This window comes from Molossus molossus, unplaced genomic scaffold, assembly GCF_014108415.1.
Source record: "Molossus molossus isolate mMolMol1 unplaced genomic scaffold, mMolMol1.p scaffold_m16_p_5, whole genome shotgun sequence".
Classification (NCBI taxonomy): domain Eukaryota; kingdom Metazoa; phylum Chordata; class Mammalia; order Chiroptera; family Molossidae; genus Molossus; species Molossus molossus.
In genome coordinates, this window is record NW_023425388.1 from 50,651,192 (window position 1) to 50,666,596 (window position 15,405).

General features: G+C 39.8%; 1 protein-coding gene across 1 annotated transcript in view; it reads right to left on the bottom strand.

The window, feature by feature from the left end:
* The window catches only part of ETV5 (ETS variant transcription factor 5), a 62,327-nt gene that overhangs the window by 11,569 nt on the left and 35,353 nt on the right, over positions 1-15,405 (bottom strand). Inside the window, exons 8-10 of the mRNA XM_036243676.1 lie at positions 7,040-7,299; positions 4,308-4,367; positions 84-152 (exon numbers count right to left, since the gene is read on the bottom strand). Coding sequence (XP_036099569.1) covers positions 84-152; positions 4,308-4,367; positions 7,040-7,299 — 389 coding nt within the window. The remainder of the gene's footprint in view (positions 1-83; positions 153-4,307; positions 4,368-7,039; positions 7,300-15,405) is intronic.

Genomic DNA, 15,405 nt, shown 5'->3' on the forward strand with positions numbered 1-15,405 from the left:
AGTTAATGCCAATCTGATGTTAATAAGACTGACAGACATCTCCAACCTTCCTGCTTAGCAACAAACTGGAGGGGGCTACTTACCTTCCAGTCTCTCAGGAACAACACAAGTGTCATCGAAGTACAACCGGGGATCTTTTTCATATGAGAAACCTGAAGGGGAATTCAAAGAGAAAGACCATGTTGCTTAACAAATGCTGTGTTCTACTAAAACTCTGGATTTAAGAACTAAAATGGGATTCTACCACTTCAGGTCCTAAGCCCTATATTAACTGCAATATCGATGCCAGACTGAATTTTGGGGGACTTCAAAGGGACTTAGGTGTTTGAGTTCTGATGTAACCACTGGAGCCTCAGAGTGGCATCGATTCCTGCTATCAGAGCTAAGGCTGCAGGGAAGCACTGAGTCACCAGTAAGTTCCTTCACAGCTCACTTATGATGTCTGCATGGATCAGTGTTGCTGTGGCTAAGCCCTTACATCTTAAAAGACATCTTATCTATTTCAGTTTGCCTGGTTGCATGGATTTGGTTGATCTATACATAGTCTTGCCATTTTCAATCTTTCCTACAACTTGTCTAGGCTGCCTGCATACCTTATTCAATTATGAAAGAGCTTGGAGGAGAGAGAGGGTCACCAAAATGAGTAGACTTGGGCCTGTGGAGGACTGCAATGAGCAATAACTTTAAAAGCAGGTTGGAGTTACTATCGCCAGATACAATGAAAGGAATTTGAAGAGACTTTCTAGCAATAAAACTCATTCATTGCATAGATAACAAAATGGAGACTAAGAAAGGGGAACCGACTGGTCCAACAACACATGTATGTGGAAATGAAAGGAAACTAGGGCAAAAAGTGAAAAGGGGCCAAGAAGAAGGAAGGACGGTCCTGCATTCTCACTCTACAAACCCTTAATATGCATTCCATGCTGACCACCATGTCACCAGGCACCCAGAAAAGATCAGTGGTTCAAATCAAAGCCAGTTAACAGATAGGCTTGACGCGGACCACATCCTTCCCTGTGGTCTAGCCTGCTTCAGGGTGAGCACGACAGTGTACTCTTCTCTACTAGCACACTTCTCAGGAGAAAGCACCAGGAGCTCCTGTCTGGTAAACGATGCTTCCTGCGCTTAGTTCTCTGGTCCATTCATCTGGCTGGGTGGTACAGGTGTATGTGTGTCAGGTATGTAGCGGGACAAGCAGGAAAAGACACTCTGCAGTGAAGGGCTAGCCTTAGACTTTGAGAGGGATTCGCTATAATTTGAAAAATCCAAGGGAAAGGCAACAAGAAACAATCTGCTGTACTTTCTTCACGATCAGTCCAGATTAAGTTCTTGGCAGGACCAGCACCATTTTTAAGAGGCCTGGGACTGGGAAAACACTGCCCAACTTAAAGGAAACTGAGACTGTTTTGAGGTTTGCATTATTCATTTTTGTTTCCTCAGCTCCAAGCACTGTTTCTCTGTTTGCATAACTACCTCAAAGGAAGTATATTTTACTGTCATTTATTTATTATTTAATTCAATAAATATTTTTGCCAGAAACGGTGCTAGAAGGAGGTAGACAATGAGAATACAGACTTGGTGCTTGCTTTCATGGAGCTCGCATCCCACTTGGTGGAGACAGACAATAAAGTAGGAAAAAAAGAAAAGAAATGAGACATGGTGTAGTGTGGAACACTAATGAGTGTGGGCCCTGGGCCACACTGATGGACCTAGATTAGCTGTGCGACCTTGAACAAATTAACTCATCTCTCTGTGCTCCAGTGTCCTCATCTAAGACTAGGGAAGATAATAATTTCTACTTTATAGGGTTTTGAGAATTTCATGAGTTAATATATGTTCTGTTCCATGGATCTATTTATCTTTACACCAGAGCTCCAAGAATAGCTCCTGGTAGATAAGTGCGCAACAAATGATGCTTTGAAAATTAAGATAGTTATTTGCACATTGTGATAAGTACTATTAAGAAATTAATTGAGAAACATCTGTAACAAAAATAAATTAGTTAATTAAAAAAAAAAAGAAATTAATTGGATAATGTGAGAGCTTTATCTTCCATACTCTTGCATGGATTCTAAATTCCTTGAGGATAAGGACCATGTCCTGAATATCTTAGTATCCTTATAGCAGCTGGTACATAATAAATGCTCAATAAATATTTGAATAAATGAGAGAATCTAGTCTCCACTAAAAAAGGTTTAAGAATACAATGCTAACTTTTAAGTCAGGGATTCAATGACTCCTATGATAAATTCATTTTCTAATTTGATACTAGAAAATTGACTTTTATGACAAACTGTAATTCTTTATATCATCAGTAAGAATTACATAGTCCATCATGCTTCATGCCTTTGGCCTTGGCTGCCAGAAAGCTATATATTTCCTGACTTTCCATATGGATTTTGACAACTCCAGTGATGTTTGAATGGCCTTATTATAGTCATTATAAGTATACTACTTCAAAGTTCACACACCTGTTACACTTGCTGTGTTATTTTTAGAGTTTTTCTTCCTAAGGTAAAGATAGTACATAGAGAAAAAAATGCAAAACTAGATTACATTCTAGGTTTGGTTTTCAAACTAATCAGATGAAGTCTGCTCATGAGTATCATTTTGATGTATTCTGTGGTTTCTAGATATCACCACATGTGGTTCTCTAAAACATCTGGAAGATGCTGTTGGTTTAAAGTGAAATTTAAGTCAGTTGAATTTGCGCCAACAGTCAGATCAGTTGTGGCTACAACTATCTAATCACGCGGATATAAAGGTGGTGGGAAGGAAGGACCTATCTGAAGAGCAAGGTAGAAATCAGAGATTCAAAACAGTATGCAAGGATTCCAGGTGAACGCTAAGGCAGGATGGCTATCTTAGTAACCACAGATGCCAATCGAAACACTTGTTTCCCCAACTGTGTCACTGGCATCTGTGGTCAAGCCTGTGCATGGAAAGAAAAACCATGTCAGAGTAAGTTAAAGCAATTAAGAATGCAGGTCTCTTTGAAAGGAACTTCATCACTCTGTGTGGGGGCAGGGAAAGGAACAGGAAAGAGTTGGGGGGGAGAGCACACAAACTTGCCAGATAGTCTGTGTGTAGTACGCGGCCCAATACCTTACTAAAAATATTTCCTTTAAGAGCATGCTCCTTTCTAAATGTTGTAATTATGCAAAATGTTTTCCTCCCTCTCTTCCCCCACTCCCTCTTAGTTTGCCTGGTGCAGACATCAATGGCTTCATTTGGGAACCTGGAAGAGAGCCCCACACAGCTGTGCTATCAGTTAGATAGCCCTTCCTTCCCAGGGCTGGACACTCTGAACACTGCTAGTGCCCAGTGCAACAACACCTGGTCCCCCCTCTAACCAAGTCAGTGGGAAACAATTTACTCAGCAGAACCACTCTTGTGAACCAATCACTTACAAAAACCAGCCAATGCTTCATAGTGGTTTTATCAGCTCTTTCAACCTTCCTCTAAAAACTTGAGAGCAACATGGTTGTCATTCTGTATGCACATTGAAATCACCTGGGAGCTTTAGCAACTACGAACCCCTGGGTCCCACCCCAGAATTTCTGATTTAATTGATCTGGGTGAAGCCTAAACAGCAAATGTTTTAAAAGCTCCCCAGAAGATTCTGATGTGTAGCCTAAGCTGAGACTCTCTACTCTATATTAGTTCTCAGACTTGAGTGTGCCTCCGATCAGCAGGCTTGTGAAAACACGGATTTCTGGGAGTTTCTTATTCAGGAGGTCTGGGATGGGTCCCGAGAATTTGCTTTTTTAACAAGTTCCAAGTAAAGCTGATGCCTTGGGTCTGGAGTATCACTGCTCTAGACAGTTATGGAGAGATGAATATGACAGAAAATTAGACATACTTCTGGGGGAGCTGTTTTAAGAAAAAAGCCCTCCCCTGTTTCAATGTCCAGAAGAGAAGTTCTGAACCTACCATCTCATGTCATGAAATAATTCCTAAGTTGCAGTATAGGCCGATAGTGTTATACACAACAATACAACCTCCTTGTATGGAAATGTGGAAACCAGGTTGGTTCATTTCTTTCTTCATATTACCCCCTGAACTCCTAAAAGTTAGAGTCATTGCTGTTGAAAATGATGGCAGCCCTCACAGTGCTCAGGAGTGTGCTTCAACCCGTATGCAAAATAACTGAAGAATATGATCAATTAGCTCTCATACTCGAGCTGATGAAGGTTTAACCTATGATCTAAAATCTTAGCCTGGAAACTGGGCAATTTTAAGCTTCCTTGAATAGTGTGTGTGTGTGTGTGTGTGTGTGTGTGTGTGTGTTTAAAGCTACTTACCTTCATGGCTGCTGGAGAAATACCCCCCTCTCATATAGGATGACTGGCAGTTAGGCACTTCTGAAAGAGAAACACAGACACTCTGGTTAATAGTTTCTGCAGGTGATTCAGCAATCAGTTGAACTGCAGCTCTGCAGCAAAGCCCCTAAACTTCTCCTGCTCCAGCATCATGTCTTTTTGGTCTTGTCCTGGGAAAGGGGTACCATCCTAATAAGCAACATGGAAAATACTATATAACCTACCATCTGAAAGTAGGACTCTTAACTCCTAATCAAGAGAACTGAGAGAAAAAAATGATATCTCATTCTCAAAACTTACTCATTTTTAGAAATTGGTTTAACACCAAACTTGGTGAGAGAGTTTATGGTAGAAGAAATAGGCTTTTAAAAGGCCAAGGTTGGCCCAGCTGGTGTGGTTCAGTGGTTGAGCATTGACCCATGTACCAAGAGGTCGCTGGGTAGATTCCCGGTCAGGGCACATGCCCAGGTTGTGGGCCAAATACCCAGTGGGGGGCACACAGGAGGTGGCCACTCAATGTTCTCTCTCATTGATGTTTCTATCTCTCTCTCTCTCTCTCTCCTCCTCCCTTCCTCTCTTTTTAAAATCAATAAAGGAAAAAAAAAAGACCAAGGTTGGCCTTCTGCCTGTAATGACTCTGAGGCTTTAGGGTCTGGAGGGAAAGGAGGGTCACTTTAGATCTCCCCAGTTTGCTCTTTTTTTTATCCTCACCCGAGGACATTTTTCCATTTTTTGTACAGATAGAGTGGGAGGGAGAGAGAGGAAGAGATAGAGAGAGAGAAACATCGATGTGAAAGGGACACATCGAGTGGCTGCCACCGCACGACCAACCAGGGCCGGGGACAAACTGCAACCGAGGCATGTGCCCTTAGCGGGAACCGAACCCGGGTCTCTCCGGACTGCAGGCCGATGCTCTAACCGCTGAGCCAAACCGGCCAGGGCCAGTTTGCTCTTCTTTACAGCTGATGGTCACATCCAATTCTGCTGCAAGAGGTGAAGGTATTTTTAGGTCAAAGAGACTAGGGGATCTGAAGCTATGAAGCTAGGACAAGAACTGGCAGGAATAGGTTTGGTAAGAATATTTTCACCCTGCTGGAGCTGTTAAAATGAAACCCACGCACAGTGATTTCTTCTTCTGGCATCATGTTTTCAAGATTTCCACTGAGAGAAAAGACAGCGAGTTGAGTTTTGCCCATGCGGGATGAGCCTACGCACCAGGAGCACCACTCAGATCAAAGAATTACAGATATGGTAACATCTGCTCAGTGTCTTGCTTTAAGGGAGAGGGGTAGGGTGAAAAACTCGTCAGGACAAATTAAAATGTCAATCCCAAAGAAAAAATGTTGCTGGTCATGCCTACTCCTGGGAATAATACATCAAAGCTTCGGGAGGAATGCCAGTGGGAATTTTACAAGCTATCGATACCTACACTTGGTGATTTTCCTATCATAAAGAAACAGATGTCTCCCTTCGGCTTACCTCCCCAGCCTTTTCCATAACCAATTTCTGCCTGAATTTAGCAACCTATGTATTATCTCACAAAAGGCCAAGAGTAAATTCTACTTCCTCTTCCATTTGCAAAAGCCATTCATGTACATACCACCCCACCCACCCCTTCTTAGGGTCTTCAAGAAAAGCACGCTCCGGGAAGGCTGAAAACCTACCCACCAACCCCAAAATTCCTTTAGCACCAACTGCAAACAAAAGAGTGAAAAAACTTAAGTCATTTCTGCAAGAAGGAAAAATGAAGAGGAAGGAACAGTTTCTAAATGTGCAAGCTGCAATCCCACCCTCCTTTCCCCTAAGATCTCATCTACTCGGCTAAGCCTGGTCTATAAGATGCGTAGTCAGTGAACGAGTCTGTGTGTGTGTGTGTGTGGGGGGGGGGGGGACAGGAAAGGGCCCCCAAGCACAGCTTAAACTCTTAATATGCTTCAGGTTCTAGACAAGAGTAACTCATAACCAAATATTAGGTGCCCTACTGTGTTATACCTCTCCCTGTGCACACCAGCAGCCACCGAAGGACACAGGAGCTTTTCCAGATGAAAGCACTGCGATAGAGCAGCAACTCCCATGAAGCAAACAACAGGACACCTTTTCCACAGCATACCCAGCACCCCATAGAGCTATGACACACCAGGTGTCAGAACACCGTTCATTTCAAGAATGGAAAGAATCCCATCCTACATGTTGGCTGCCTTCCGTCTTATATTGAAAGTATATGAGTCTGTTGTATTTGAAAAGAAAGCCACAGAAATAGGGGCAAGACTAAAATGCAGAAATAATATTGCCTGTGACCAGCAACCCTAAGATAATAGGTCTTAAAAAGAGTATCACCAATACTAGACCCTAGCAATCTTCAGGCTTGGCCTCAGATGTATACTCTGCACCACTTTTAATTCAGTTGTAATTCCAGTTTGGTCCTGGGAGGAGGTGAGCATAGCTTCCATCTACTCCGCTGCCATCTTGAAACTGCCCCAGCACTTCTGAATGCCTCCAGTACTTCCTACCATTTGCATGGCTTTCATGTTTTGTTTTGTATTCAGTTATGCATAAACATGTCTGCTTTACTAGCTCTTAAGTTCTTTGAGGGCTAATTTTATAAAACTATTCCCCAAAGCCCTATACATAGAAGACATTCAAATAAGGCCCAGAGAGATGAATGAGAGAATGAAGAAGGAAATGGCATGATTATGGCATGACTTCATACTAACCTGAATCAACGCAGTAATCCCGGGGCTCCTGCTTGATTCCCATTGGTGACTGAAACCCATGTGCTGGGGGGCCTGGCATGCCTGGGACCCCATGTTCATAGAGTGGGTCATGGTATTCTTGTTTGAATCCCTGAGGGGGTGGGGGAGCTGCAGGGACAATAGGTTCTGACATTTGCCGGTGGTAACCAGGGCGATTATCTCCAGGAACTCCTGACTGAGGAGGGAAGGGGTGGCAGGGTTCAGACATTTGTCTCTGAAATCTGTAAAAAGAAAGTAGTTATATTGTTTAATTAAGGACATCACGAATACATACTATAATTTAGCACTGAAGGTTAGATGGTCAGATGAATGAACTTATTTGCAAAGTACTTATTAATATTTATTTCTGAATATTTTACCCTCATCCCAAAATTATATCACATATTTCAAACCTCCTGAGTGAGGGACTGGCAAAAAACAATCAGAGCAATGACATGATAGCCTCTTATTTCCCGCATATTTATTTCATACACAGTCTGCTGTATCTGGGGTCACATTATATATCTGAATATATAAAATCAATCACTTGCAAATGGATCTAACGTATATGGGTTTTTTTCACTAGTTCATTCATTTTCTCACCTGTAGACAGAATTACTTTTTTTTTTCTTTATTGATTTTAGAGAGAGAGGAAGGGAAAGAAAGAGAAACATCGATGAGAGAGAACATCGATTGGACGCCTCCTACATGCCTCCTGCTGGGGATTGGGCCCACAACCTGGGCATGTGCCCTGACTGAGAATCGAACCGGCGACCTCTTGGTGCATGGGTCAACGCTCAACCACTGAGCCACACCAGCCAGGCTAATTTTTAGAGACCAAAGAATATAAATTAATCAGTTAGAAAATATCATTTTAAAAAATCTCATATAGGCCTGGCCGGTTTGGCTCAGCGGTTGGAGCGTCGGCCCGGGGACCAGAGAGGCCCGGGTTCGGTTCTCGCTGAGGTTGCAGTTTGTCCCCAGCCGCAGTTGGGGTTGTGTGGGTGGCGACCACTTGATGTGTCTCTCTCTTGTCGATGTTTCTCTCTCTCTCCCTCCCGCTCTGTCTGGAGATAGATGCAAAAGTGTCCTCGAGTAAGAATAAAAAAATTAAAAATCTTATATATAATAATAAAAAATATAAAATCCCTAGGAATAATCAAGAAATGTGTAAACCATATAAAAATAAAACCTTATACCTGTTTTCTGAGAAAAAGAGAGATCTAATTTAAAAAAAATATTTACAATTTTGAATCTGTTAATTCACTGAAAATTATTCTAAAAGCAATGCCTTCCCAACCAACCTGACAAAAATATCCTAAACCTTATTTAAAAATTAAATAATTTATGAAAAGAAATAATGATCTATTTGATACTGACAAATATTATAAAGCCAGAATAATTAAAACAGGAATACAAGAATTGAAAGATAGGCATGCCAAAGGAACCAAATGGAAAGTCAAATGCTGTCAAATATATTCCAAAATTTACTACTTGTTAAGGTAGGCATTTTAAAATCAATGGGGGAAAAGGTTGAACTTTTGTTTTTTACCATATGCTTAAATAAATTTCATATGGAATAAAGATTAAATGTGAAACCATAATAGTAAAGTAAATATACATGAAAACATATAATGTTGGAGATAAAAATCTTTTTATACATCACACCAACAGCAGAAATCATCACAGTAAATATGAATACACCTTATTGTATAAATTTCTATAAGTCAAAAAACACGGGAAACAAAATCAACAGAGAAACAACAAACTAGGGGGAAAATCTGTAACAGTCAGAAAACACCAGAAACAAACCCCAAATTTAAACTAATGAGGCGGGGGGGGGGGGGGATTCTCGGAAAAATATAGCAATGTTAATATTGTTGTCAGAAAGGGCTTTTAAAAATCAATAAAAGATAACATCCCTACAGAAAAAAGGGTAAATGATACAAATTGGGAAAATCACTAAAGAAAGAATATGAATACTCATAAACAAATAAAAAGTTTAACTTCATTAGTAATCATAAGGAGAGAAGCAGTTTTTCCTGATTACTTAGAGGATAAGCAGGCAGTTAATAAATCTGTGTCTGGCACGTAAAAAACACTGAAATCATAGATATGGTTAGATTTAGCTACAAATGGTCACCAATACAAATGTCTAACAAGGGAACTGGCTAAGAATGTGGTCATATAGCCATTTAGTTGAAAGGAGTCATAAAATATGATGTAATAGACAAATATGTAAGCACCTGCAAAGGTATTTTTGATATTTTAAGGCAGGCTGTGAAAGAGTAAAAAGAGCATCACATTTATGCAAAAATAAGAGAAGTATTTATAGTATTATATAAAATCCTGGAAAGGTTTGCATCTAAATGTTCACATTGCTTATCCTTGGGTGGTTATGATTTTAGGTGATTTTCTTTTTTTGTTCATCTACAGTTTAATAAATATGTATTATTTTATAATAAGACAGAACAATGAAAGCCTTTTGTTATTGCTATTTAATGAGTATTATTAACATCCATTAGCTGTCAGAGAAATCCCGAGGAGTGCCAACTGCCCTTGCCCTGTTGGGAAGGCAGAGTAGTAAAGGCGGAAGCCTGAGGTCCTGTGTTGAAGCTATTTACTCGGGAAGTGATAAAGGACAAATTTTCTTGGTTTCAGTGTCCTCGTCTGTAACATGGGGGTGTATTAGCCATCCAAATGCTACTGGAATGATGAAATAAAATCATGTCTACAAAAGCATGGTTTTCTGGCACAGCTGTAGTCACGGGCAGACTGGGGTAGAAATCAGGAGGGTGGCTGCAGAAGTTAGATGGGAACCCTCAATGTGAGGCCTCAATCCATGAAACAGGCACAAGGCGCTCATCTATGTGTATAAAGGAAAGCACTTGTGAATATATGCCCTCAGGTAAAAAAAATACAAGCCAAGATTCAGGGGGAAAATAAAGGGTTTTAGAACAACTAATTTCAGTTAGTTTTTTTTTTTTAATCTTCACCCAAGAATATTTTTCCATTATATCTTCAGATAGAGTGGGAGGGAGAGAGAGAGACAGGGAGAAACATCAATGTGAGAGAGATACACCGACTGGCTGCCTCCTGCAACACCCAGATCAGGGCCAGGAACCGAACCACAACTGAGGGACGTGCCCTTGACCGGAATGGAGCCTGTAACTCTTTGGTCTGCCAACCGATGGTCTAACTGCTAAGCCAAACTGGCCAGGGCCAGTAAGTTTTTAAAATAACAATATAACCCATTAATATTAAGATCTTACTCTAGTTTTAGCTTGAATCCTATTCATAGCTTTAATCAAATGATTTGAACTTGATTTGAATCAATCCATGCCGACAGGTGGCCAACAGTCTTCGAGGACATCAAGATTTAAAATCTTAAACGGAAGAGATTGGGTGCAGATAAAGCAGTGTTTAGATCAGGATATGGCATGGTTCTCACTCTGAGTCTTTACTACCCTATCAAAGCAGCACCCTAAGATCATTTTATAACATAAAGATCACCAACAATTTTACATCTACTCATCCTTTCATCCCAGATACTAAATGCATGAGAATCTGCCTGGCCAATGTATTAAACAAGTTTTATAAACTATATAAAGTTCAGTGAGTTGAGAGCCTTTCACTGAGGTACCGAATGCATTATAGTGTAACTTCATCAGGAATGAGATTTTCTAGGATGGTCTTATTTAAGGAAAGCCTTGTATAGTCTTTGAAGAAGTGTGAATTTAAAACTTGGGGTTAGACTTGACATTTAGAATACAGACATAAAAATAAAAAAGAAAAGAAACAGAATATAGGCACCAGCAGCACACTGCAAACCTGAATTTTTGAAGAAAAAGTTGAAGAAACGGGCTGAAAGGAAAGATGAAGATCGTCTTCAGGCTTTGTTTTTATAAAGCAGCCAGACCTTATGCAGCAGGAAGGAACAGTAATAAGGGCACTGTTCTCCATCTTTTCCTTCTGCCACCATCTTATCACCTTCAAAGGTGACCTCCACAAACCACTTCCTTTGATGGCTCCGAGATGGCACAAACCACTCAGTTCTGTAACCAGAGCCCCTGCAGCTGGCAGGCCCAATCACTCCGCTTCCGCTCGGTGCTCATCTTCTCACCTTCCAGGATGAAACTCTAGAGCTGTCCTGGTATAGCCCCTTAAGGCAAGGTACTTCCATATGGACACCGGCCAGCAACTCCCACCCCTCCCCCCAGCATCACTTTAAGGATTCACAAAACTTAGGAGCCTGGGACCTGCAGACAGATTCTATAATTGGGATTGTTCTGTCTTGGCTTGTTTTGAGGGAGTGGAAGTGACAAAGGGGATCTTAAGGGGAGGTCACAAAGCCAACATATTTGGAAGAAAGATCCTCTCATAGGTTGCTGCTGATAATGGCTTTTATTAGCTGAGATTAGTAACGTAATTCACTTCTTCTCCTCTAAATACATTCTGTGAACTTTACTCACTGACCTTCATTTGAACCCCCTCCCCCTCTCCGCAATCCTTTTGAAGTATCTAAGAATGTGTTGTATACATAATACAGCTATGACAAAGATGCCTCTTGTTTACTGAGGCAGGCAGTCATTTTCAATGAGAGATTGGCCTGGTTCCTAACAAATCTCTTCCCCACCTCCACCCCCACCCTCTAGAACCCGCACCCCCACACTCACATCCAAACAGAGCTCAGGCGGCAGTGAACTCACAGTTGGTGAGCAAAAGGAGAATTCTGACTACCGAGGGAGCCTAAATTCAATAGGTTACAGATTAAGGCTTTTTCAGTGCCAGTTTATTTAAAGAACCAGTTATTTATTTATCTGTCAGATTTATATAGCGCCTTTCCTCCCAAGAGCTCACCCACGCTACCAACATTTGGTTTACATTATGAAAACCGTTAGATGCTTCTTCTGCATTTCCTTTTCGGTTTCTGCTGCCAACACACAGAGTAAACACAATGCTTAGAGGAAAAAAGGAGAACAGTGTGGATTCTATGAAGGCTGCACAGCGGCTGTGGGAGCCAGGTGAAGCAGTGATGGTTCAGAGGTCACCTGAGGGATGACACATGAGATCAGCCAAGACACGAAGTACTTAGTATTTCCGTTGAGGCTGAGAAGATAGGAAACAGAGAAGCAGCATAGCTGGGTAAGAGGCTCTGGCTGTGAAGTCGGAACATCCCAGGCTGAAATCCAACCTTTACCACTTACTTGCTGTGTGACCTTGGCCGAGTTATGTAACAGCTCTGGGCCTCAGTTTCCCTATCAGTAAAATAAGGACAACCAGGATATCTGTCCCAAAAGTCTGTTGTAAAGATTATATAAGATAATGCATGAAACAGAGCCCTGCACTCTGCTAGGTTCTTGACATAGATTACCTTCAAACATCACCAAAACTGTGCCACCTCCTCTTTCAGCCCAAAACAAGCCAAATTCAGAAGTTATGCAAATATAAGGCAAGATCTTAAGGATTGGGAGAGAATATTATCATACACACAAAATGTAAGAGTCCACTAGTTGCCTATCCAATATCCAGTTTCCTTTATCAGAAAGAGAAGGCTGATTTATATTCTGGGTGGCAATGTGCTACCTAACTTTACCTTAATATTTATTTTTCCTGCCATATACCAAGAGCCAGACACGGTTGCAAAACAAAACCCAAACACACTGCCTAAAAGCACACCAGAACTCTGAAACAGCTCTCAGGGCTCTGTGAGGCCTGTCAGTTGTGCTTAGACTCAAATTGGCCCATCTAAACAGTGATAAAACATTGAGTGATAAAACTTTAAAGGCCTAGATGCTTGTCTGATTTCTCAAGATCAAATATGGAAGAAGAAAGGTGATATAAATATGAGATGTCCCCAATATAAAATAGTGAAAGTATTAGTTTTATATGTACAACTGATGAGAAAGAGAAAAGGTTAGAAATAGAATATTTTTATTATTTTCAAAACTTGCGATTTCTAAAAATTGTGGTATCTACCTGATTTTAGGAAGATTCCTAAAATATAGTTTCCTTTATGAAATATAAAAGTGATTTTTAAAAAGTAAAATTGTCATAGAAGTTAACATTTAATAAGTACCTTCTATGTGCCAGTATGGTTTTTCTTTTAATCCACCCAATGACTATGTGGTATCTACTATTCTCCATTTGCAGGCGAAGAAACCAACACTTAGAGAAGTTAACTACCTGCCTGAGGTCATATGATAGGAAGTAGTACAGCTGGGATTGAATCCCAGGTCTGTCTGTCCAACTTCAGAGCAATTGGCCTATACCATTTCTACAATTGTTTCTATAATTGTCTTTAAATGCTATCTTGATGACATTTAAATAAAAATCAGATAGTCCAGGCAACTAGAAAACTCTCATATGTTTGGAAACTAAGAAATCTATTTTTAAAGAACTCCAAGACTGAAAGAAATAATGGAAAACAGTTGGAATTAAAAATTTAAACTACCACAAATGAGAACTTGTGGGGTACAGCTTAAGCGGGATTTGAGTAGGGAGATGAAAAATTGATTTGGGGGACTGAAAAGGGAGGCTATTAGCAATTACATTCAGACAAGACATGAACCACATGTGACCCAGGAAAAACTAAATGTATGGTCACCCAGACTTAGGAGAAGTTTTATTTGGTTATATGTTTATATTATAAAGAAAAAAAGCTACAAATTAATGAGCTAATCCTCCAACCAAATAAGTTAGAAATAGAAAAACCGAATAAACTAAAAGAAAATAAAAATAAGATATTTTAGTAAAAACAGAAATCAATGAAATAGAAAACATCCAATAAAGAGGACAAGTAAAGCCAAAGTTGATCTGTAGTAAAGACAAATGATATTCTCTGCCAAGACTAAGAAAGAAAAAGAGATCTAGATAAATATCAAACGTGAAAAAGGGGTAACTACAGATGCTATAAAACCTTTTGTGTCTGTTGATTTTAAAACTCATACAAAATGGAAAAATTCCTAGAAAAAATAATTTATTAAATTCACTCAAGTAAATAGAAATCCCAGAGCAAGACTATAAAAGGTAAGACAATAAATCCGTAATTAAACATCTTCCCACAAAGATAAAATCAAGTCCAAATGGTTTTACTGATAAATTCTTCCAAAAATTCTTGGAATAAAGAATGACAATTTTACACAAACTATTCCAGAATATATAAAAAGGAGGACACCCTCTACTCATTTGATGAATATAACTTCAATGCTTAAACTCAACAACAACAATATAAGAAAAAGTATACGTTATTCTCAATCATAGGGATGCAGAAGTCCTAAATATATATTGGAGAACCAGGTCCAGCAATGTACAAAAGATAATACATAGTAGATAAGTTAGGTTTATCACAAGAATACAAGGTTGGTTCCATATAAATCAGCATAACCCTCCACATTAGGGAATTAAAGGAAAAAATTCCTTTGATCATCGGAACAGAGGGAAAAAAAGTGTTTGATACAAGTCAATATCCATTCTATTAAAAACTCTCAAACTAGGGATAGAAGGAAATTTCCAGTAGCCTGATTAAAAGGTAACAAAAAACCTACAGTAAACATGGTGAAACACTGAAAACAAGCTCTCTTAAGATTCAGAACTAAAAACACCCACACTCTAACCATTAGAAGTACATTATTGAGTCTGCTAAAGAAGGTTCCATTAAGCATCTATGAAACTCAGTTTCAGATCCCAAGTGAGTTTGTGCTGCCGTGTGTAACATGCTATTAACAGGAGTGCATAGGGAAAAGGTGCATCAGACACATTCACTTCATTCCGGTCCAGGCTACAACTGTGACTAACAGCCAAGTTCTTCCCTCTCTAAAAGCTACACAGTTTGAGGGACAAAAATGAAGAGCAAGTGATTAGGGATGGACTTCAAGAGAGGAAGCAGAGACAAGAGAAAAACTTGAATATATTAATTCTCTTAATATCCAGCATCTTAAGAAAATGATTAGCAGAATATATTAATTCTCTTAATATCCAGCATCTTAAGAAAATGATTAGCACCTAGTAAATCAATTCCAGAAAACTTAAGCTCATCCTTTTAAGCTCTGAAGTTTTGATCATAACCACTGAGGGAGAAAACGTAAGCAGGTTAGGCCATTCATCCGTCAGAGGGTGCTACACGTTACTGATCCTCTAGACTCTGGGGCACTGTATTCTGACTATCAGTTCCAGCAGTATAGCCTATTACAATACTGATGCCCTTGGAAGAACATTCAAGAAACAGGATTTTTCCCACCAGCAGTAGTATTTTAAAAAAATTTTGTCTTTTCTTGAGATTTTTTGCTTCTTGATGTCAAATGAGCGAGAGAGCAGCGTATTTCAAGATTCTTAGATAATACATTTCT